General features: G+C 42.3%; 1 protein-coding gene across 1 annotated transcript; it reads left to right on the top strand.

Moving 5' to 3' along the window:
• Nucleotides 1–24,748, top strand: KCTD18 (potassium channel tetramerization domain containing 18). Its single transcript, XM_008069805.2, has 7 exons — nucleotides 1–461; nucleotides 2,827–3,059; nucleotides 5,495–5,706; nucleotides 7,968–8,161; nucleotides 9,507–9,601; nucleotides 20,136–20,238; nucleotides 24,148–24,748. Exons 2-7 carry the CDS (start codon nucleotides 2,900–2,902, stop codon nucleotides 24,746–24,748), a joined length of 1,365 nt encoding a protein of 454 aa, XP_008067996.1. The 5' UTR covers nucleotides 1–461; nucleotides 2,827–2,899.
• The last annotated feature ends 591 nt before the right edge of the window (nucleotides 24,749–25,339 follow it).

Genomic DNA, 25,339 nt, shown 5'->3' with positions numbered 1-25,339 from the left:
GTTGCCGAGCAGCCGAGGAGACGCTCACTTCCGCGTCGGCCCTGGGGCGTCAGGCGGCGGCGCCGAGGGCCCGGCGGGCCGCAGGTCAGTCGGGGAGGCCGCCGGCTCGTCACACCCTCTGGGGCGCAGGAGCGGGGCGCCGGGTGGGCAGCAGCCCGCGAAGCGGCGGGACGACCGGAGGAAGGGCCCGGGCCTCGTGTGTACCATGGGCGCCCCGGGCTGCAGGCTCGGGCTTTGGGCTGACTCGGGGTCCCAGGCCGCGGAGACCCCGGGGGGCCTTCTGACTCCCCAGCTCCTCCTCCTCCCGGCTTCGGCTTCGAAAGAGGATTGTGAGCCCCAGGAGCAGTGTTTCTCAAAGTGGGGTTCGCGGGCGGATCCCTACCCCTCCTCAGACTTTCATGGGATTCTGTTGTGACCCGAGTGTCTGCATTATCCCTGGCGTCCCTGATGGTTTTGTACAGGTGGTCCTAGGAGTGCGCTTTGGGAGACCCCGCCCTCAGGGCCGGGCGCTTGCCACATATCAGGGTCGGTGCGTTTGAGGATGGGGCCTGGAGAGTGTCCCGCAGGTCTGGCCTTGGAATGGTCTAGGGTCTAATGGACCTTTGTAAGGTCCTCTCTCCTAGAGACTGCGGGCGAGGGAGGGAGAAGTACCTCTTAAATCCTTGGAATCAGGGTGGTGCCGCATTCTTCCAACCACCAAGTCTTCAGGTGGATGGATGCTTAGTGAGTGAAGGGCCTGGGCAGGAGCCATGGGGGTGGCACCTCGATGAGGGATGCGGTGTGGGTCCTGCTGATCTGGATTGGGGCTGGCTCCACCTCCCACTAGCAGGCAGCCCCAGCGTGGCCCTCGTACACGTCACTGTTTTTTGTCCCAGTGTCTTCATCTGTCAGCAGGGACAGTAATTCCTGCCCAACAGGACTTTTGTATGAATTAAATGATGTCTGTCAAGTGTCTCTTACAGTGGCTGGTGCACAGTAAGCATTCAGGAAGTGGGAATTATTGAGAGTGACACAGGCCCTGCCTTCATCTGCTTAGAGACCAAAAAGTAGGGATTATCCCTGGGATACAATATGGACAGAAATTCAAAGTATATTTGTAGAACTGTGCAAGGATTCTAAGCCAGGGATTACTTGAAAAGTCCATGGAAGAAGTGAGGTTTGCAAGGGCCTTGAGGAATAGATAGGATTCAGCGAGCTGGTGACTAGGGCTGCGTGAACCAGTTCTGTCCTGTGCCTCAGAAGTGCTTCTCTCACAAGGGTATTTGGAGGATTGCCTCCAGGTCTTCTGCACAATGCAAGAAGTCACATCAATAAGTGGTTTTGGAAGGCTGGGTCTTTGGTCTGAATGGTTTCTGTTCACTGACCGTGTTCTACACACATGGTCTTCCCCAGACTCTAATGGGCTCCTTCCAATTCATTGGAGACTAGCTAAATTGGAGCGTCTCCTAAAGGATCTTAGTTGATTGTTGAGTAAAAGCAAAGTGACATGGATGTAGTTGAGCCTTTGACAGCCATTTTCAACTTGCTATGAAATGTGCCGATTCTTAATATTGGGAATATCCTTTTCATCACAGTGTTGTTTCAGGTTCCATAGAAACACCACAAGTGTCACTTGTGGCCCAACCATCTCCAGGGTAGATTAAGAAATCAGATGCAGCCATTGCCTTACTAAGACTCTGGTGTGGTGCTCTTTGAACTATGGCTATCGCCATGCTTCCTAACTTTGGCCCCCTCCCCTACCTTAGGGAGGTGAATCTCCTCTCTCTTTCTCCCTCTAATTTACTTTCTAAATAAACTGTTTTCTAATCTTTAAAAAAGAAATCAGACCCTTAAAACTTCCGCCCTTTAGAGTAAAGAAGCTGATGATTTGGAGGTGTTAATGTGTAGTTTTAGACCCATCTGGCTACTGGTATACATAGGATTCTGATCTCAGTTGATGAATTGGATATTCCTTAGTTACCTAACTTGAGAATCACAATTATCATTGTTAGTAATTTCTACTTTTTTATTTCCTTAAATCTCCAGAGTCAATATCAAGTCTTTCAATATACATCTTATGGTAAAATTTATATATTTGTACATAATATTTCTCATTTATCAAGTACTTACCCTGGGCCACAGACTATATACTAAGTGCTGTTTTATATGTTCTGTTCATTATTCCTCTGATGGTCCTGTGAGGTTGGCACCATTTTTGCTTCCATTTTTATTTTTTGAGTTGGATTCTGTGTTGCCCAGGCTGGAGTGCAGTGGTGCCACTGCAGCCTCCACCTGCTGGAACCACATTAAAGACAAGGTCTTACCAAGTTGCTCAGGCTGGTCTTGCACCCCCAGGCTCGCAATTCTCTCACTTCCACCTCCCAAAGTACTGGGATTACAGGTGTGAGCCACTGTGCCTGACTTGCTTCCATTTTTAGATAAGGAAACGAAAGGCAGTTAAGTAATTTGCCCAAGGTCCCAGAGCTAGCGAGTGGGAAAGGCCAGCAGCTCAAGTCCCTGCAATGCAGGGGCCTCTCTGTGGTGTAGTTGGCTCCCTCAGCCTCACTATAAAGAGGTATATGAAGACTGAATGATCACTTCTTCTGCTGTGTGGCAGACAGCATCGTCTTGGGATGTGGTGATTGTGGCAGTGGTGATTAGGCTGGTATATTATCTTTACAGATCTTCCAAATTCTCAGCGCATTTCAGAATTCTTTCATATTAGATAAAAGCCTTCAATTCAGTATTGCCAGGACTGAGGAATCTCCATCACATTCAAGTGTGTTTATTTTATCTATTTAGTGTATTGTTGGAAATGTCAGAGATGATTATCCTTTGTTCTTACAGAGTGGGACTGAGACTCATTATTTTGAGGTTTCTGAAAGTGACGTGAGGCAAAAATCCTGGTGCCAGGGGAGCAATGGAAGGCCACAAGTCAGAAGAGGAGGTGCTGGATGTCCTACGACTGAATGTGGGCGGCTGCGCTTACACAGCCCGGCGTGAGTCCTTGTGCCGCTTCAAGGACTCTATGTTGGCCTCTATGTTCAGTGGTCGCTTTCCTCTAAGAACGGATGAGTCAGGTACATGTCTATAGGCTGGAAGTGTTATCATGAATATTCATTACGTAGAAGTCCAGTTTAAATTCCCTTTGAGTTTCTTAATTACATTAGAATGTGTTAGATTACTAATTTTTGAAATCATTAGTACTGTATGGAGATTTATTAAGTACATGGAGAAATGAAATACCAGTTCTGAAAATCTATGATACTGTTGCTAAAAGTTGTCAAAGTGTGACTGCTGCAGGCCAGTCGTGACCCAATTATGGGGATTAACTATATTTGGAAAGTCATCACTTTCAGGGAGCTTCACGGGTGATGGTATCAAGGCTAATTGAATAGATTAGCTTCTTTCCATGTTCTTCCAGTTAGAAATGTGTTTTTCTGGAGAAGGCATTTGCCCTCAGAGCTACAGAGCAGTCATCATCAGTACAGACTTAGTGTTAGGCTCACTACCCAGCCTAGCTGTGCAGTCCTGCTGTGGGAGCTGACGTTCCTGGCTGAGAAAATGTCAGTGCAGTGATACCATCAGGCACTAAGTGGCAGAGGACCGGACACCAGTGTTTCAGAAGAAACTGAAATTACTCGTGTAGGTGAAGTTCTGGGGCTGCTCTCGGCCTTGACTGCTCTGGGACTCACTGAACCTGCTTCTGGTTATAAAGAAACTTCATCAACACAAGTGAGTCTTTTTTGTACTATCTGTGAGCCCCCCCCAGACCCACTCATGGTTCTGTGCTAGAGGAGAAGGATTGAGGAGTCTTGAACACAAGGGGCAGTTCTACGGTTAGAAACCCCCCTGTTGGGGGGTTGCTTTGCCAGCTAAATGGCAGCTAAAAGAAAAAAATCACCAATGGCTGATGCACAGTGCTTGGTGTCCACCTGGGAAGAAGGTTGTTGGGGAGAAGATGGTAAGCAGGGGCTGAGTTTTCTTCTCACTCCCAAGCTTTACCCTTACCTTCTTTTTTTTGAGTCAGAGTCTCACTGTCACCCAGGCTGGAGTGCTGTGGCCCGCTCACTGCCACAGTAGCCTCTATCTGCTGGGCTCAGGTGATCCTTCCATCTTAGCTTTCCAAGTAGCCAGAACTACAGGCACACGCTACCACACCCAGCTAATTTTTTGATTTATTGTAGAGACAAGGTCTCACCAAGTTGCTCAGACTGGTCTCAAACCCTGGGCTCAGGCAATCCTCTTGCCTCCACCTCCCAAAGTGTTGGGATTACAGGCTTGAGCCACCATGCCCAGCCAAGCTTTATCTTCTTTTTTTTTTGAGTTGGAGTCTCACTCTGTCGCCCAGACTGGAGTGCAGTGGCCACTACCGGCCACCGCAGCCTCTACCCGCTGGGCTCCGGCGATCCTTCCGCCTCAGCCTTCCAAGTAGCCGGAATTACAGGCATGTGCTACCACACCCGGCTCATTTTTGCTTTATTTTAGAGATAATGTCTCGCTGCCCAGGCGGGTCTCGAACCCGTGGGCTCAGGCAATCCACTCACCTCAAGCTTTACCTTCTTAATCTTTTCTTTTTCCAAGCTAATAAAAAGAGAAAAGGAATTATTGAGTAACCTCAAATAGAAGTGGGATTTTTTTTTATTCTGGTAAATTGTCTAAGAAAAATATTTGCTTATGAAGTAATGCCAGCATTTTTCTTTTTTGAAGTTTGGGTTCTCATAGTACAGAGGTTCTAACCTAACAATTCCAAATATCTGGCATGTCTGGAGCCAAGAACCCTGAGTTTGTACTGTTGCTGATGTGCAAACACTGGGTGAGGTGACAAGCACCCCACATGTTCTCTTTAGTGAGCAACTCCATGTGCCTGCTCTGTCCAGCTGGGCTGAAGTCAGGGGTCAGTTCAGCCCCTGTTACTGCTGGCAACCTGGGGTCTCATTGGCTTTTGCAGTGACTGCAGTGGGGATACAATTCATTGCATCTAAAGTTGCAAATGGATCTCGGCATGTATTCTCTGTGGTGGTTGAAGATACAAAGGTCCACCATGAACTCACTCCCTTTATGCATACTAGAAAAGGTGTCTTTTATCCAGAAAGATGCAGTTCCTTGCTGAGTCGAGCAGAGTGTAGATTTCAGCCTCGTTTTCTCCTTTGGCCTCACAGTGGTGTATACAGCACCCCCACACAACCAAATATGGCGACCCGGTCACATGTGCTTGCATTCAGACTTGTGTATAGTGTGAGAGAAATACAATTGATTTCCCCACACATCTCACTCCAGTTCAGTTTTAGGATATTACCTATTAGTAAGCATAGGGTTGCTGGTACACTACAATTGCTGTTTGAATGAAGAATCAAAAGTCTAGCTTGGTTAGAGTTGCTGAACCTATTTGAACCTTTATGTGAGAAAGAAACGTTTCTAATCGTAGAAGTCCTCAGAGCTAGTTTACTTTGTTAAAGTTGTATTGGTCGTCATATTAATCTGTGCAATCATTTCTGAACTGAATGTTTTCTAGGGGCTTGTGTTATTGACCGTGATGGACATCTATTTAAATACCTTTTGGATTATCTTCATGGAGAAGTCCAGATTCCTGCAGATGAGCAAACCCGCGTTGCCCTGCAGGAAGAGGCTGATTACTTTGGCATTCCCTATCCCTACAGCCTGTCTGACCACTTGGCCAATGAAATGGAAACATATTCTTTAAGGTCAAATATAGAACTTAAAAAGGTCTTGACATTTTCTTAAGTTTTAAAATATATATATTTATTACGTACAAAGCAATATGTATTATTTTGTATAACCTGTGTTGTCACATAAACCAAACATGAGACAGTGTTTATAATTTTTGAAAACACCTTTCTTAAATACTACTACTCATTTCTTAAGTCCAAAATTCTAGGAAAGTATATTGCCACTCAAAGGTTTATTGAGTTTATATTCCTCATTGAAGATTTAACACCTTGTGATGACTTTTTAATAGAATTATTCTTCTCCTGAAATTCTTTTTCAAGTAAGAGAACTGTACTATGTGACGGTATAGTAATATTATTTTGTTTACTAAAATGATTTTTTATAAGATTGGTGTTAGCACCATGGTGGTGTGTGCCTGTAGTCCCAGCTACTTGGGTGGCTGAGGCAGGAGAATCTCTGGAACCCAGGAGTTGGAGGCTGCAGTGAGCTCTAATTACACCATTGCACTGCAGCCTGGAAAACAAGGCTAGATCTCATCTCTTAAAAAATAATAATAAAAGAATGGTCATGATGTATAACAACATCTCTTACCTAATTTAGTGAGTATCAGTTTGTTGCTAAGTTAAAACAGTAGTTGGGTTAATTCACTTTGAGATCAGTAAATCTTTTCTTTTTAAGATGCTTCTATTTTAAATCACATTTTAAAGGTCTTTAAATGACTTGAAAAGCTTGTCTGTTTTTGTCTTATTGAAAGTCTCTCTGTTATTCATTAGCACCTTATAGCATCTAATCTAAGGAAAGTATTTTTCCAAGAAACTTGTTTCTTGGAAACATATGAGCTGGTGTGAATTCTCTGACTGGTGACTCAGTGTTGAGGAAGTTGATGGGTAGCTGGTTATTAGGGGTACAGCATGAAGACAGTGTTGATTTGGGCTGAGACCTCCTTTAGGAATTTGCATGGTTGTGTGGATTCCACTACTGAAGTTGTTTGTAATTGAATTGTCAAGTAATAGTCTTTCTGCATTGCTGGCCACATCTGCAGGATGGGGCTGGGAGAGGCTGGCTAGAAGGTGGGGCAGAGGTCACATTTGTCTTCACAAGTCCCAGCTCTGGAGCCTTTCTTCCTGGTTTGTGTCAGAAAGGACAGAGCATGCCCACATTCATGTTGTTAGTCAACACATGCGTATTTCAAGTGTCTGTGACTTGCGGTGTGGTGTAAGGGACTATGTAGGACATCAAGAAATACAGCATACCATTCTTGCCCTTGAACAGTCTATGGTATGGTTGGGAATTCTCATAGATGTTTGTAAAGTAAAGTTGGAAACCAATACAGGAGTTAGATAGCAATATTAAATGAAAGTGCCATGTGTCAGGCACTATTCCAGCCACTTGGGATACATCAGTGAACACAGCAGACAAAAGTGCCTGTCCTCAAGGTGCTGACGGCAATAAAGGTGTTCTTCCCAGAACACCCTGGCACCCTGGCAGCTCTACTGGGGGAAGCCCTTCTGCTCCCGGCTCTGGAGTGTTATGGTCTCTGGTGGCGTTTCTTACACTGGGTGCTGAGAGCTTATTTAACGTCTGTCTTCTGCATTAGCTGTAAACTCTAGGAGGGCTGGGACCCTGTCTCACCACTGTTCACTATTTCAACCCCAGGACTTAAGATAGCTCAGCACATAGTAGGAACTTAATATTCAAGTGAATTAAGGAATAGGTGGGTAAAAGCCCAGTGACTTCAGACAGTATAGGTTGAGTTCATATGTTTGTATCTTTCAGTGTAGAAGAACAATTTAACCTAGTTAATCCATGGCTGGAGTTTAGAGTAAAAAATAGGATTCTACCCCAGGATTAGTCATAGAAGGTGAAAGAAAGATTGAGTCAAATGGGAAATTTAGGGGAAAATATTCTAAAGGGAAAATAAAAATCTTGAACTTTTAGTTATATGATGATGGTGAAATTAAAAGTGTGGAGGGATAACATTTTAAAGATTATTACATTCAAGGTGATGTTGGCTGAAGGAGGAGGAGATAAAATAGAATTTCCACGTGGAAGAGGTTTCTCTAGATGGAAAGGTATTGAGTTTTGGGTGATACTTTTTGTGATTGTCCTCCCTGTCCCCAATTAATTTTAAAAATGCAAATTTGGTTTTTAAAGGCATAAAGTCTGAACTGAAATTTATGATCTGTTTATTTCCCTTATGACCAACTGAAATGGCAGCTTTCCATGAAAGTAATAGAGCCAATTTGTTTTGATTTTAGCCTAGAATTAAGTTCAAATTCTGTATTTCTCTGCTTCAGGCTTTAACAGACTTCTGTGATTCGTATGGCTTAGTTTGCAATAAACCAACAGTTTGGGTTCTCCACTACCTTAACACATCTGGTGCAAGCTGTGAGAGTAGAATCATTGGTGTGTATGCCACGAAGACAGATGGAACAGAGGCTATTGACAAGCAGCTGGGAGGAAGGATTCACAGTAAAAGCATTTTTAAAAGGTATATCCAAACTTCATTGTGAAAAGGAGCAGGAGAAAGTCTTGGACTCTTGTGAAAGATGTTGCTGAATGGGTTGTGGTACTTGGAAAAGACTGTGTGAGTTGCTGAAACAGGCTGCTTCATGAGGAGACTCCCGTGAAGACCTCCTCACTTGCAGCATGTATGAGCCCCATTGGCCATCTGCATAGCCTGGTACAGTGGTTTTCAACTGGTAGTGCACATAAGAATCTCGAGAGATTTTGGAAAAAAAAAAAAGAGAAAGAAAAGCAAAGCCACATGCCTGGTGTCTTCCCTAGACCATAGGAGTACTGGCCTACAAGTCAGCAGGTCCACTGAGTGACCCAGGGCCAATTTGCACCTTGGTGTCCTCTTCTGAGAAATGATGAAGGACTTCCCTGCTCTCTTTCAGCTTTAGAATTCTTGAATGCAGGCCAGGTGCAGTGGCTCACGCCTGTAATCCCAACACAGGGAAGCTGAGGCAGGAGGATTGCATGAGCCCAGGAGTTCAAGACCTGGCTGGGCAACATAGTAGACCTCACCTCTACAAAAAAATAAAACAGTTAGTTGGGTGTGGTGGCACCTGCCTGTAGTCCTGGCTACTTGAGAGGCTGAGGTGGAAGGATCACCTGTGCCCAGGAGGTTGAGGCTGTGGTGAGCCATGATCATGCACTGCACTCCAGCCTGGGCGACAGTGAGATTCCAACTTAAAAACAAACAACAAAAAAATTCTTGACTGTGTTAAATTCTTAAGGGTTATTCTCTTAATATTTTCCCTGTAATCTTATTTACACTGGTCAATTTACTTAGCAATTTTTAAAAACCATTTTCAAGGAGATTAGATTGGATCACATATTAGTGACTAATGCACGACCATGTAAGATTCCTTTTTTAGATGATTAAATGTTACCCATTTCTGAATTCTTTACAGGCAGGGATGCGTCTATGTGCAAGACATATAAGTACCTGGTATAAGGCTAGGAAAGTTTCAGCCAAAGTTTAATCTTTTCTAAGTTTATTGGAGTTAGCCAATTTTTTAAAAACTTAATTTCAAAGATATGTTGATTTGTCTACATGGTTTATATTGTGGAATTAATAAACACTGTACCACAGTAGAAAGGTCAAATGAAGGTTAGTATATGACATTTTGTGTGTGTGTGTGTGTGTGTGTGTGTGTGTACGTGTGTGCATGTGCGCATATATAAGCTTAAGGTTCACAGGACAGCTGCTCTGTGCCTCCATTTTTTCCCTCCATTAATAAGCACTTCTTGTGTGTGTATTAGTTGTCTATATGTATACACATTCCTACCTACATAGTGTTTTTCATTACTTTTTGCAATATTTCTAGAGAGGCGGGAAATAATGTCCAGTACATCTGGAGCTATTATTCAGCTGCAGAGTTGAAGAAGATGATGGACGCCTTTGATGCTTGGGAAGGAAAAGGTATAGTGCAGTTATTTTATTTCATGGAAACAGGTAGACTTTCCCTAAAACAGACAGAGTAAGCTTAAATACTGCATTTCTTTTTTGAAAAAGTATTTTTTTGAGCATGTCCAGGTATTTGTAATCTTATGGTGACACTGAGACAGTTTGCTCTAAACCCATGAATTGCTAGATATTATTTATAGTTTAGAATTCAGTAACCTCGGCTGGGCATAGTGGCTCATACCTGTAATCCCAGCACTTTGGGATCCTGAGGTGAGAGGATTACCTGAGCCCAGGGGTTTTAGACCAGCCTGAGCAACTTGATGAGACCTTGTCTCTATGATAAATAAAAAAATTAGCTGGACATGATGGCATGTGCCTGTAATTCCAGCTGCTTGGAAGGCTGAGGTGGAAGGGTCACCTGAACCAGAAGTTTGAGACTGAGATAGCTGTGACTATGCCACTGCACTCTAGCCTGGGCACCAGAGTAAGCCTCTGACTCAAAAAAAAAAAAAAGCAGTAAATTTAAATTTGCGTCTGTTAATTATGCTTATTTTGTTCAGTTAAACTAGAGTTCATATAGTACCTACTGTGCATTGTCCTAAGAATACTCATAAATTAAACATAAAATATATAATCAAGAAAAGAAAGAGAAAATAGCAATAATGCTGGAGAGGATATCTAAATAACCCTTATAAAACAGTTAAAATAGTAAAATATTCTTTAAATGCACACTTTGAAAATTGGCCACTTTTACCCAGCTGCTTAGTGAGAGTTGATAATCACAGTGCTGTTTAGTATCTTCTGTGATAAGGAGGTGATGTTCAGTACCTTTTAGTCCTGATACAACGCTGCATACCATTTACATTCCCTATTTTATAGGTGGGGAAACTGAGTCTCACAGGGACCCTGCCACAGAGGAGTACGTGTTCTGTTCTATGTCTGTTTTTTTATTCTTAATTAACAAAGGTGTATTGAATAGCTGTTAGGTGCAAAGTACTCACGTATGTCCTACAGCTGGCCAAAGATAAATAAGACACATCCCATCCTCAGATGGCCTTAAAAGCTGGTATAACTGACTGCCAGTCATGTAAGCATGAATGGAAGGAGAGGGAGAGGCTTGGCAAGACTGCTTCAGCTGCTCTTCCTTAGGTGGTGCTAGCAGAACCCTTCCCCCTTTCCTCAGCTTCACTCTTCCCTTTTTGCTTTCCATTCATACCCTTCAAGCCAGCAGGATGACATCCTGAGGCTTACTATTTTAGATTTAGCTTACTCTGAGACACTTAGGTTCAAGTTGAAGGACAAGGCCTGTGGTGTGCTCTGTGTCTCCTCCATGCTTCTGGGCTGGCAGGATGCAGGAGCCTTTGGGAGGGCCCTAGCACTGCGTCTTCTCCACTGACTCAGGAAGCAGAAGGCAAAAACTAGGATCACTAACGTTTATAAAGCAGGCAACTGATTTTAACTTCTTTGAAAGCATGTAACGAAGCATCATTGTTGTGATTTAACAAAGTTTTGCAAGGCCTGTGAAAATCCTTAAGACAAGAAACAGAAGTAAGAGAAAAACTATTAGAAGGGAGAAGGCAGAAAAAAAAATTACAGGGGAAAATCCCATTCACAATAACAAACAAAATATAACTAGGACTGTCCTTGGAACTACCCAAGGATCTTTTATGAAGAAAACTGCTATAGTGTATTCATCTGTCTATCTGTCCATCCATCCACTCATCCATCCATTCATCTAATCATCCAGCCATCCATAAAAAAGAAGACCTTATGACTTGGCCTATAATTCCAGCACTTTGGGAAGCCTAGGTGAGTCGATTGCCTGAGCCTGCGGGTTCGAGACCCACCTGGGCAACTTGGTGAGACCTTGTCTCTACAATAAATCAAAAATTAGTTGGGCATGGTAGTGCACGCCTGTAGTTCTGGCTACTTGGAAGGCTGAGGCAGAAGGGTTGCCTGAGCCCAACAGGTCAAGGTTGTGGTGGCCGGGAGCGTGCCACTGCGCTCCAGTCTGGGCAACAGAGTGAGACTCCACCCCTCCGCCCCAAAAAAAGAAGACCTGAGGTGGGCACGGTGGCTCAAGCCTGTAATCCCAGCACTCTGGGAGGCCGAGTGAGGGGATTGCCTGATCCCACAGGTTCAAGAACAGCCTAGGCAATTTAGCAAGACTCATTTCTACAATAAATCAAAAAATTAGCCAGGTGTGGTAGCACACACCTGTAGTTCTGGCTACTTGGAAGGCTGAAGTGGAAGGGTAGCCTGAGCCCAGCAGGTTGATACTGAGATGGCCTTGAGCGTGAGACTCCAACTAAAAAAAAAAAAAAAAAAAAAAGACATGAGGAGAATGACTGTGATCCTGAATGAGAAATCTAAATATTCTAAATAGTATAAAGATGTCAGTTCTTCTCAGATTAAATTATAAGTCTATCAGAATATCAATAGAACTTTTTGGAGATCTTAGAAAATTATTCTAAAATTGCTGTGAAAGAATAAATGGGTAAAATTGCCAAGAACATTTTGGGAAGTAGAAATAATAAGGGGAATGAGTCTAACTGTTTGATCGTAAAACATGCTGTAGATCTATAATAATAAAAACCAAACATGTGTTTCTGGTGTAAGAATAGACCAGAGATCATGGGTAAACCACAATATATTACAAAAATGAAAATACTATGTGATAAAAAAGTATTAAATATCAGTAGAAAAAGGATAGTTATTTAATAAGTAATTTAGAAATATATTTGGGAGGAAAAACAAAACTTTAGCCTCACATCATTTACCAAAATAGTTTCATAGATTTATGAGTGAGAAGAAACTATAATAAACTAAAAGGAAATGTAAGCAAATAATTGATTTCTTAATAGGGAAAGGAATTATAAGCTCAAAATAAATCATAAAGACAAAGATTGATACATTTGATTAAATAATACTTAAGGTTTTAAGAACTTTAAAACAAAAATTGTAAATAAATCTTAAGGACTAATAAAAAACCTAGGATAACTAATGTTATATTAATTGGATAAAGAATATCTTTAATATAAAGAAGGTTTTTAAAAATTGATTAGGAAATCAGTTCAACTCCTACTACAAAAAAAAGTGCAGGGTTCATGACCATAAAATTCCCAGAAAAGGAGATAAATATGTGGCTCTACCTCATTATTTATTAATTGGATACAAGGGGGACTCCCCAAAAATGGAATATTTTTTAGAGGGTGAATTCCTTGTAGTACAGGCTTCTCCTGCTAGGTAAATGTCTAAGAACCCGTGGGCATCAGTGTACCAGCTAGTGTTGTTGTGAGAGGCTTGTGTTCAGCTTCACTGAAATTTTTTGGAGAATCTTCCAATACGTTTGCCCATTTCATTATGAGTGACTTACTAGCACACTTGTCCCACACTGTGCTGAGTGTTCAGCAGTTTTTGACCAAAAATAGCATGACCTCCATGTCCCACCCTCCCTATTCACCAGATCTCAGCCAAGTGATATTTTTTTTTGTTTCCTTGGATGAAAAAAGTCCTCAAAGGGAAATGTTTTGCCAATGTGGAAGAGGTGAAACAAAAAACAACAGAGGCGCTAAAAGGTATCAAATGGATAAGTTCAAAAACTGTTTTGAGCAATGGAAAAAGCATCTCAACCAGTATGTTGCATCAAATGGAGAGTACTTTATTTTTTGTGTGCTTTTTGTTATTTTGAGTTAAAGTCTCACTCTGTTGTCCAGGCTGAAGCGCTGGTCACCACAGCCTCTACCTGCCGGGTTTAGGTGATCCTTCTGCCTCAGCCTTCCTCAAGTGTAGTGTAAACAGCCTGAGAGGACAGAAAGCCAGCCGAGACACGGCTGTGTTTGGCAGCTGTGTTTGGCAGCCCGTGGCGCTCATGGCACTCATGGCAGCCCATGTACTCACCAGTTGCGCTACAGTAACTTTTTGTGATTTAAAGGACATGGGGATCATCATTTAGAAGCCACATGTTCAAATGACCAAAAAGTAAAAGCAGGCCACAAAGACAGAGCTCGATGATTTTTTTGTCTTTTCAATGTGTAGATTTTGATACTTAAGGAGTTTTCTTAAGTTATGCACTAAAAGCATTTTAGCATTTTATTCCATTCTGCTGCTCTTTTCAGGAACTGCGTGATGCAGATGTCCTTGGTCCCCGTGTCAGGGTACCGTACTGGCTAATTTTATGATTTATTGTAGAGACGAGGTCTCACCATGCTGGTCACAAACCCCTGAACTCAGGCAGTTCTCTTGCCTCCACTTCCCAAAGTGCCGAGATTACAGGCATGAGCCACTGCACCCAGCTAAATGGAGAGTACTTTGAAGGTGACTGAAATTTAAACATGTAAGAATAATTTTTTTTTTTTTTTTTTTTGAGTTGGAGTCTCACTCGGTTGCCCAGACTGGAGTGCAGTGGCCGCTTCCGGCCACTGCAGCCTCGCCTGCTGGGCTCCGGGGATCCTTCCGCCTCAGCCTTCCAGTAGCCGGAATTACAGGCATGGGCTACCACACCCGGCTGATTTTTTGATTTATTGTAGAGATGAGGTCTCAGCCTGCCCAGGCGGGTCTCGAACCTGCGGACTCAGGCCATCCACTCACCTCAGCCTCCCAGAGTGCGGGATTACAGGCTGAGCCACCGAGCCCGGCTAGGTTAAATTAAGGGTCTTTAAAGGGGGAGGAGTTTTGTTGGATTAACCGGGAAATTCCTAAATGCAGTCACATACATATTTATAACAGGGAGGTAGAGAGAAATGTGGCCACAAACAGAAGAGTAGATGATGTGGAGCTGGAACAGAGAGATTTGCGGATGATGGTCTTGAAGCGTAAAGTGATGGGATAGGTTCCAGGAGCTTCCAGAAATTGGAAAAGGCAAAGAGGGATTCTCACCTAGATCCAGCAGAGGGAGGAGGGCCCTGCTGCCGCCTCAATTTCAGCAGTGATACTGATTGCCTGACCTCTAAAACTGTGGAAGAATAGGATTTCTGTGTTTTAAACCAACATGTTTGAGATTCTTTGTCACAGCAGCCATAGAGAACATACATATGTAAATAAATACATTAAAAAACAGATATATCACTAAAGATTCTTTTTTCTCCTTTTCTGGCCTTGTCAGAGATCATTTCAATTTAATTTCTACTTCCCACAATATAATGTTCCACCAAAACAGAAATTTTTTTTTATGTTGGAGTCTCACTCTGTCGCCCAGACTGGAGTGCAGTGGCCGCTCCCGGCCACCGCAGCCTCAACCTGCTGGACTCCGGCAATCCTTCCGCCTCAGCCTTCCCAGTAGCTGGAATTACAGGCCTGCGCTACCACGCCCGGCTGACTTTTTTGATTTATTGTAGAGATGAGGTCTCGCTGCCCAGGCGGGTCTCGAACCCGCGGGCTTAGGCAATCCACTCACCTCAGCCTCCCAAAGGCGCGAGATTACAGGCTAAGCCACCGAGCCCGGCTAGAATAATTTTTAATAATTAAATTCTGGTTTTTTGGGGTGTTTTCTCCTGTACATTAAATAAAAACCAATTTCTATATATACCAGATTAGTAAAGATCTTTCATGTATTTTGGGCAGTAGTAAAATTGACATAACTTTTCTAGGAAATAGCTTGTCAGGTCACATAAATAACATCTAAATTGTTCATTTTTGTTCCAGTAATTCTACTTTTAGGAGTCTGTCATAAGGATATAATCAAACTCAGACAGTGGCTTATCTACATAGATGTTCTATTAGCATTATTCATAACGAGGAAAAAATAAAAACAATTGGAACATCTGATGATTGAGGGTGAAATTTTGGCACATCCACAAGATGGAATATAATAAATCGATTAAAATTTTTTTTCACATTTAGTTTTTTATTACTTGGTCTCAGAGCCAGCAAAATTATAGTCTGCCCAATTCAGTTTTGTAATGCATTGATTGCTTTTTTTTTTAAATTTTAAAGATGTTGGGTACAGTTTAGGGTTAAGTATACAAATGTTCATTATGCGGGTACCCTTGTTGATGAGGTATGCCCCCCTTCCCCCGGCAGAATCCCACCACTACCAATCCTGCCCCCCCGCAATTTCCCACTACTGACAATCCTTTTCTTATAGTATTACCATAATTGTTCAAGGTCCACTTATGAGTGAGAACATGCGATACTCAGTTCTTTGTTTCTGTGATAGATCACTCAGTATTATAGACTCTAAATCCAACCAAGTTGCTTTGAAGCTCATAATTTTGTCCTTCTTTATGGCTGCGTAATATCCCATCGTGTATATGTACCACACTTTTTTATCCAGTCCTCTTTCAATGGGCAGCTTGGTTGATTCCATGTTTTTGCTATTGTGAGCAATGCTGCAATAAATGTACGTGTGCAGGTATCTTTCGTAGAGTGATTTGAGTTCCTCTGGGTATATTCCCAGGAGAGGGATTGCAGGGTTGTATGGAAGGTCGATTTTTAGACCTTTTAGGAAATTGCCAAAGTTTTCCATATAGGTTGTACTAGTTTACACTCCCACCAACAGTGTAGAAGTGTTCCCTTTTTGCTGCATCCTCTCCAGCATCTGTTGTTTTTTGAGTTATTGATGATGGCCATCCTGACTGGAGTTAGGTAGTATCTCATTGTGGTTTTAGTTTGCATTTCTTTGATGACTAGTGAGGCTGAGCATTTTTTGATTTATCTGTTGGCTGTTCATAAGTCTTTTTGTGAAGTGTCTCTTCATATCTTTTGCCTACTTTGTAATGGGGCTGTTTGTTTTTTTCTTTTTGGCATGTTTGAGTTCCTTGTAGATCCTAGATGTTAGACCTTTGTCAGATATACAGTTGGCAAATATATTTTCCCAGTCTGTGGGCTGTCACCCTGCTCTCCTGATGATTTCTTTGGCTTTGCAGAAGCTTGTCAGTTTGATGAGGTCCCACTTGTCTGTCTTATCTCTTATGGCATGGGCACTTGGAGCTTTGATCAGGAATTGGTTGCCAGTTCCAATTTCCATAAGGGTGTCTCCTGCATTTTGTAAGGTTCTTAAAGTTTGAGATTTTACGTTTAGGTCTTTGATCCATTTAGAGTTGACTTTTGTGTATGGTGATAGGTAGGGGTCTTGTTTTAATCTTCTGCATGCGGTCAGCCAGTTTTCCCAGCACCATTTACTGAATAGGTTCTCCACTCCCCAGTGGTTAGTGGTTGAGGCTTTGTCGAAGATGAGTTGGTTGAGAAATTGAGGTTTTGCTTCTGGAATCTCTATCCTGTTCCATTGGTCTATATGCCTGTTCTTGTACCAATACCAGCCTGGCTTGATTATTGTAGTTTTATAATAAAGTTTAAAGTTTGGGAGTGTGATACCTCCCACTTTTTTTTTCTGAGGATTGTTTTGGTGATTCATAGTTGTTTATGTTTCCATATGAATTCCTGTATTGTTGTTTCCAGGTCTGAGAAGAATGCTGCTGGTAATTTAATGGGTATGGCATTATATCTGTAGATTGCCTTTGGTAGGATAGACGTCTTAACAATGTTGATTCTTCCAAGTGATGAGCATGGGATATTTGTCCATTTGTTTGTGTCATCTTTGATTTCTCTGAGCAGTGTTTTGTAGTTTTTGTTGTAAAGATCTTTGAATTCTCTGGTTAGGAAGATGCCAAGGTATTTCATTTTTTTTCTGGCTATTGTGAATGGGATTGTGCTTTTTATTTGGGTTTCTGTTTGTTTATTGTTGATGTATAGAGGTGCAACTGTCTTTTGCACGTTTATTTTATACCCTGAGACATTGCCAAAGTCCTTTATTGGTGCAGGGAGGTTTTAGACAGATTCTCTTGGGTTTTCGAGGTATAGAATCATGTCATCTGCAAAGAGGGATAACTTAATATCCTCTTTTCCTGTTTGGATACCCTGATTTCCTTCTCTTGTCTGATTGCTCTAGCTAGGACTTCCAATACTATCTTGAACAGGAGGGGTGAGAGTGGGCATCCTTGTTCTGGTTTTCAGGGGAAATGGTTCCAATTTCTGTCTGTTTAGCAGTATGTTGGCTGCAGGTTTCTCACAGAGAATTGTAGAATTCTGCTGGAAAGAATAGATGGCTCTTACTATTTCGAGGTATGTTCCATCTATGCCTAGATGTTCGAGGGTTTTTAATCTAGAAGGGGTGCTGAATTTTATCAAAAACTTTTTCTGCATCTAATGATATAATCATGTGGTTTTTGTCTTTATATCTGTTGATGTATTTAATTACATTTATGGTCTTGTGGATGTTGAACCAGCCCTGCATCCTGGGGGTGAAACCTACTTGGTCATGGTGGGTGATTTTTGAGATGTGTTATTGGATCCTGTTTGCTAGACTCTTGTTGAGAATTTTAGCATCTGTGTTCATCTGTAGTTGCACATTTAGCACCTATAGTTCTTTCTCTTTATTGGATATTTACCTGGTTTGGGCATCAATGTGATGTTAGCTTCATAAAATGATTTGAAGAGAGTGCCATCTTTTTTGGTTGCCTGGAATACTTTCAGTAGGATTGATTTCAGCTCCTCCTTGTACGTTTTGTAGAATTCTACTGGAAAGCCATCTGGTCCAGGTTAAATAGCTTTTTACATAGATGAATGACCATTATAAAATAAGAAATGATTAAAAAGCAGGAAACAAAATTAATTGTAAAGTTTTTCAATTATGTGAATATCATATGAATAGAAAGAAGACTATAATGAAATACATCAGTCTGTCCTGAACCAATGATTCCTAGCCTTTAGATTAGGAGTGATTTTGATTTTCTTATATATACTTTTCCATATTTTCCAGGTTTTATACAATAAGTGTGAATTACTTTATAGGCAAAGAGAAAGAAAGATCATTATTGAGACAAATTGTGGTATATCTATACCATGAAATACTACTCAACAGTAAAGAAAATGATCATTGATGCATACATCAACATAGATGAGTCTTTATAGCATCATACTGAAGAAGTTAGACACAAAAGGCTACATATCGTATGACTCCCTTTATATGACACTTTGGAAAAGGAAAAACTTGGGAGGGAGGCATTGGTTCCCTTTTTGGGGTGATAGAAATTGTCTGTATCTTGATTGTGGCCATGGAAACATGACTTCTCACATTTGTCAGAACTCATTGAACTGTAGACCTGAAAAGGGTGAATTTTATGTTAATGATATCTTAATAAATCTGACTTTTAAAAAAGACAAGCTTAATGGACCAGATTTGGAAATATTTTTATAGCATGTGTGGGGTTTTAGAGCATGATCAAGCAGCTCCAGAAAGTTACTGTCTTAAAATGAGGATCGTAGAATTATTTGAGTATTGGACATATCTTTTGCATATTATAGTTTTCATGTCCAGCTTGCTAAATTGGTTTTTATTTCCAGGACTTTAATGATAAAAAGAAGACACCAAATCTATTTTTGGGACTTACAGGATTACTCTTATTTAAAATGCCAAGCAATTTATATTCAACATAAAACTTATATATAATTTAGCTTCTTTTCACGTGTTTATATATAATTTTTATGTCTCTTTTTTTAAAAAGTTGAGTTGAAATTTACATAACATAGAATTAATTAGTTTAAAGTGTACATTTCAGTGGCATTTACTACATTCACAGTGTTATGCAACCATTACCTCTAGCTGATTCCAAAACATTTTCATCATCCCAAAAGGAAGTCTTGCCCACATGGGTTGGGCACTCCCCACTTCACCCTCTCCCACAGCCCCTGGCAGCCACCAGTCTGCTTTCTGTCTCAGTGGATATACCTACTCTGGATATTTCCTATAAATTGAATAATACCATATGTGACCCTTTATGTTGGGCTTCCATAATGTTTTTGAGACTTTAAGAATTCATATTTCAGCTTTCAATCAGAAATATATCACATTTAAAAATTAAAAATGAATTTGAGATTTTGACCTATCACAGTTCAGATAGTTCTTGTTTGAAAAGGTACTTAATAAGGTAGTGATAGCTCACATGTATATAATGGTTGTTGTTTTCAGAGTGGTTCACAACATTTGCCTGATTTGATCACAGAGACCCAATGAAGTAGTTAGGGGCAAGTGTTATAATGCCCCATATAGTACTGATACTGCTACCAACACATGACTGCTAATAAAGACTAAGTTTGTGCCAGACCCTGTTGTAAGTGTTTTGCATTTGCTAACTTATTCAGTCATCACAGCAGTCCTTTAGGGTACCTGCTTTCATTGTCTTTATTTCACAGATGAGAACATTTAGGCCCAGAAAAGTAATATTCCCAAGGTCATATGATAAGTGAATGAAAGAAGTAGATCTAGACCCTGACGGTTTGGGCTGGAGCCCACGCCCTCACCCAGCCCACACTCGGCTACCCTGGGCACAGATAAAGGCCTGCCAAGGCTTCTTTGCGAGTCGCAGGCAAAGGTGGTGGCTAGCTCTTCCTGAACCCAAGATGAGATGTGCCCCTCTGTGGGCCTAGCTCTCTGTGTCGCGATACTGCCCTTGGCCAGATGGCAGACTTGAGCCTGTCTTATTTGAAGTGACGTCACTCGATGTTTTGCAATGGCCGGTGGCTCTCTTAATTCCATCTGCTTGCCTCCCAGGTGTGAGCTACTGGCGGGTGCCACACGAGCTGATCGAGTGCTGGACTCTGGAGGAGCGGCCGCTGCTGGGAAGCCTGCGCCACATGGCCCCTGTCCGGAAGAGGTCTCTGTGCCTGTGGGCTCTGGGTTTTATTGTTTAACCATTGGCTGGTTTTTTAATGCCTGTATGAGGGAGAAATGAATACTAGTTCTTGAATATCTTGATTTACTATCAAAATATCCATCTTGATAAACACAGGGTTTCCACTACTATGTGAAAAGTGGGAATAAAGCTGCACATGTTGGATGTGCTCACTGGGAGAGTGTGATTTTGAAAATGCCAGTGGACACTGGGAATGCTGTGGTAGGTAATTTTTGCTTCACAAAAGCGAAATCCCAGACTTTATTGGCAATAGTAAAAAAAAAATTGATTTGGCCTTAATACTTGAAATTTCCTGTGGCTTATTCTGAATTCCTTTTTTCCTATTGCCACAAATAGCATTTTTATTTAATGGTATTTTCTTGTGTTCCATGAAATTATTCACTTTAAAGTCACTCCACAGCTCTGTGTTTTGCATACATTTGAAATCACATTTCTTTTATAGTGTCTAGGATTTATTCGTGGCCTTCAGATGTTCTGATTTTGTCCTAGAATTCGATTCAGTACCCCTGTGGAATTTCAGACCACTTTCTAACTTTTATCTTCTGGATTTTTTATAGAAATGCAGAGAAGCTTATTCAGTTTTTTGCGGTTAATCATCCCTTTCAAAGTAGATCTTGCTTCTTTTTTAAAAAAATTATATTCTTTTTTGTTTTTTGTTTTTTTTTGAGTTGGAGTCTCACTCTGTCGCCCAGACTGGAGTGCAGTGGCCGCTCACAGCCACTGCAGCCTCGACCTGCTGGGCTCCAGCGATCCTTCCGCCTCAGCCTTCCGAGTAGCTGGAATTACAGGCGCGCGCTACCACGCCCAGCTAGTTTTTGATTTTATTGTAGAGGTGAGGTCTTGCCTGCCCAGGTGGGTCTCGAACCCGCGGGCTCGGGCAATCCACTCACCTCAGCCTCCCAAAGACGCGGGATTACAGGCTGAGCCACCGAGCCCAGCTATATTCTTTTTTAAAAATAATTTTACTAAAGATGTAAGGTACAATTCAGCGCTAGGTAAACAAATGGTCATTGTACAGGTAAAGTTTGGGCATCACTTTGGTCCCCACTTTGCCTGCTTTGAGATCAGGTACTATTGATGAAGTTGGCCCCCCTGACTTCCCTCGGCAGTTTCCCACTATTGCCAGTCCCTTTCTTGTAGTATTATGATAATTGTCCAGGGTCTGCTTATGAGTGAGAACATGTGGTAGTTAGTTTTTTGTTTCTGTGATAGATCACTGAGTATTACAGAGTGTAAATCTATCCAAGTTGCTGCAAAGTTCATAATTTTGTCCTTCTTTATGGCTGCATAATAGTCCATTGTATATATGTACCACATTTTTAAAAATCCAGTCAACTTTTGATGGGCAGCACAATTGGTTCCATGTTTTTTCTATTGTGAATAGTGCTGCAATAAACACATGTGCATAGATATCTTTTTCTATAGAATGATTTGAGTTCCTCAGGATATACTCCCAGAACAGGGATTGCTGGGTCGTATAGGAGGCCAATTTTTAGATCTTTTAGGAATTGCTAAGCTGTTTTTCACAGAGGTTGTACTAGTTTACAGTCCTACCAACAGTGTAGAAGTGTTCCCTTTTCCCCACATCCTCTCTAGCATCTGTTGTTTTTTGAGTTATTGATGATGGCCATTCTGGCTGGAGGTAGGTGGCATCTCAGTGTAGTGTTAATTTGCATTTCTTTGATGATTAGTGAGGCTGAGAATTTTTTCATGTGTCTGTTGGCTGTACGTTTGTCTTCTTTTGAGAAGTGTCTGTTCACTAGATCTTGTTTTTCCTAAAGGCTGAAATTGTATTATCATTATTTATTTGCCTTTGGAACCTACAGTTAGCAAATATTAGTTGAGTCAAGAGCAGTGGTTCTCAACGTGGGGTGATTCTGCTTCCCAGGGGACACTGGACAATGTTTAGAGACCTTTTTAGTTTGTCACATTGTGAGGTGGGTGGTGCTGCTAAACACCCCGCAGTGCACAGGGCAGCTCCACAACAAAGGATGATGTGACCCAAGTGGTCGTTGTTCTGAACTTGAGACCTAGGTGTGGAGTTGAGTGAGGAAAGGAGATGGAAACACAGCAGGCAGGAGGAGTTTGGGAGTCTCTCCTATATCGATCTTTTCTCTGGGATCCTGTGAAGGCTCTTTTGAGATGCATTGGCAGGATGGCAATGAGGATGACTGAGAAGCACTTGTAAGGTCCGTTGGAGCCATCTGACTCCCAGAGAGAATGTCCAGTGGAGTGTTAGGGTTGGACATGTTACATTTCAAATAACCATGCCAGTGCCATCCCGTTTCTGAGAATGGGCATTCACTGTGTCCTAATATAGTGGTTCCCAACCTCTGAGCCATGCATTGGTACTGGTCCGTGGCCTATTAGGAACCAGGTTGCACAGCAGGAGGTGAGCAGCAGGTGAGCCAGCGAAGCTTCATCTGTATTTACAGCCACTACCCATTGCTTGCATGATGCCTGAGCTCTGTCTTCTGCATTAGATTCTCAGAGGAGCGCAAATCCTATTGTGAACTGTTCATTCAGGGGATCTGGGCTGCATACTCCTTATGAGTATCTAATATCTAATGATCTAAGGTGGAGCTGAGGCAGTGATGCTGGCAAGAGAGAGCAGCTACAAATACAGATTAACATTAGCAGTGAGGTTTGATTGCACAGAGACCACAATAAATCAGTTGCTTACAGATTCATATCAAAATCCTATCAGTGAGTGGCAAATGAGTTCATTTACTTCACCTGTATGGCTGCATCTGGTGGCCGGCTTTTAGTCATAATCCCACACTTATTTTAATCTGTGTGTGGCCTCTCCATTATTTTTTTACTATTTTTGTCCACACCTCTTTTTTTTCATGGTGAGCTGTATAATTATTTCGTTATATATGACAATGTAATAATAGCAGAAATAAAGAGCACAATAAATGCTATGTGCTTGAATCATCCCAAAACCATCCCCCACACTCCCCATCTGTGGAAAAATTGTCTTCCACAAAACTAGTCCCTGATGCCAAAAAGATCAGGGACTGCTGTCCCAATGGCCTCTCACAGCACACGGATCCCTTGTGGACTTGCACTGGAAGGACTTGGAGCACTGGGTCACCCCACATGGTCGTGTGCTTCTCTGGATGGAACGCTGGTGGGAACAATGGAAGGAGCAGGCAGGGTTTTGACAATGGCAGTTTGACAGTTTTTAAGGGAATTTTTAAAAACGTCCTCCCTTTAGTCCTTTTTATGGCAAACTTGGTTCAGGAGTCTTTGAAGGTTTATCCAATACTTCTTAAATGCAGAAATAATCTAGCCACACTGTAATGGCTTTGACCGTCCTAGCAATCCCCAAAATGTGTTCCAAAGAATGCACATTTTACTGTCAAAAGTTTTTTTATAGAGTGATTGGGAAATGCAGGTGTGACAAAGTTAGATGGGTGTCTTTAGCGTTGGCCTGTTCGAAACTTTAATATGCAGCAGTATTTCACACTTTTATTTGACTGTGTAATCCTTTTCTTCCTCCATAAATCTCTTGAAACTGCAGTTCTGGGAAAAATAACTTGGGATATTCCTTGTTATCCTCGGGTTACATCAGGATTCTTGGGAACAGAGTGCTGATACATGATGTAATTCTGTGTGACACTCCAAATTTTAACTAAATTAAGTGTGATCTTACACAATTTGTATTCAAATTGAGACAGTCTTCTGTAAACTTGCTAATTTACATATTGGCCTTGGTGGGAAAGGAGAGATGAGGTAGGTACCTATAAGCCTCTCGACTCTGTAATTCTTGATGAAAGCCTTTTTGTTAACCCCAAGGCTAAACTTTAGAGATGTATTCTTGGTTCTTAAAGCTGTGGTGAAAATGACATGCTGCTGCCTTTCCAGGCGCCTGGTCACGTTCCCTGAAGAGGCAGAAGATGTGAACTGTAAGCCTGGTCCTAAGCCCATCCGGTTTTTGGGCCCTTCCACGAGTACCCAGATTAAAGTCAAGAACTCGGCCTCAGTCAGGGTGTCTCCGACGACTGCCGCCTCATCCTCGGCTCGGGTGACCATGCGCCAGTGTCACAGTAGCAGCAGTGGAATGGCAGCTCCATGCCTGGTGACTTCCAAGGCCGTGTCCCTGGGAGGTATGGCGACCTCAGCCCTTACCCAGGCGTCCCTTGGGGCTGGGGGCGCTGAAAATGGAGGTGCACATCCACCTGCAGTGAAGGTGCTGCTCCCCGACAGAAAGGCCACACCCCACCGTGTGATAAAGCTCAAGAGGACTCCTCTACGTGCTGTGGTGCCCTCCCGGCCCGCAGCTACGGGCAGCCAGGACTGCACCCCAGAGCCGCCTCCCCTCCTCGAGGCCTCCAGCTCTCAGGGTGTACAGACTGAGCACGGGACCGACCAGGACACCGACCAGGAGGCTAATGGAGAGGGTGGTGGACTGGGAGGCTCCTGTTCCCTGTCCCAAGCTTTCAGCCCTTTCCATATGCACAAGTGACACTTTAGTGATGCAGTGGAAGGGGCTACCTTACGTTTATATGGGAATTACTGTGGGAAAACCGAATGGTGTGAGGTGGGGATGGAGAAGGGAACACTAAGTAGATGGGTCTCGGTTTGCTTCTCATTTTCCTCACTTTTAATGATTATTTGTCAATGGACAGTTTGAATTTCTGGTTTTTAATTTTTTTAATTGTTAATTTGTATTAAGGCAACAAAACAGTACAGCAAAATAATTACTACTAGAAAAGCCCACTTTGTTGCTGAAATGAATGTTACAGCAGCCCGGGGCTGGACGTGAGGTGTGGGCTTAGATGTTCCTATCTGGTGGAAAGGGAGAGGGCGATGTTAGCACTTCCCTGCCCAAAGCACAGCAAAGAGATGAGAGAGAGCGTGAAGTGGAGTTGGAGTGTGCTGCCTCAGGCTGCTCAGGCTCCAGTGACAGCAGGCCGAGAATGATGGGAGAAAAACACGGTAGTGGATGGAGGCCCACGGACCCACTCCACTGAGCTTTCTCGCCTAGAGTGATTTTCTTCCTCTGTTATGTTAGCAACTTTATTTATATGCACCAGAAGATCTCTTGGGATAAGAA

The sequence above is a fragment of the Carlito syrichta genome, unplaced genomic scaffold (assembly GCF_000164805.1).
Source record: "Carlito syrichta isolate Samal-C Ts95f unplaced genomic scaffold, Tarsius_syrichta-2.0.1 Scaffold312209, whole genome shotgun sequence".
Classification (NCBI taxonomy): domain Eukaryota; kingdom Metazoa; phylum Chordata; class Mammalia; order Primates; family Tarsiidae; genus Carlito; species Carlito syrichta.
The sequence above is the reverse complement of the archived record's forward strand: the minus strand, read 5'-3'. Positions and strand labels throughout refer to the sequence as shown.

Excerpts from the sequence above, each read along its gene's own strand:
- KCTD18 (XM_008069805.2), top strand. The coding sequence starts at position 2,900 with ATGGAAGGCCACAAGTCAGAAGAGGAGGTGCTGGATGTCCTACGACTG. Across the intron at positions 8,162-9,506 it reads AGTAAAAGCATTTTTAAAAG|AGAGGCGGGAAATAATGTCC; the intron begins GTATATCCAAAC and ends CAATATTTCTAG. Across the intron at positions 9,602-20,135 it reads TGATGCTTGGGAAGGAAAAG|GTGTGAGCTACTGGCGGGTG; the intron begins GTATAGTGCAGT and ends CTTGCCTCCCAG.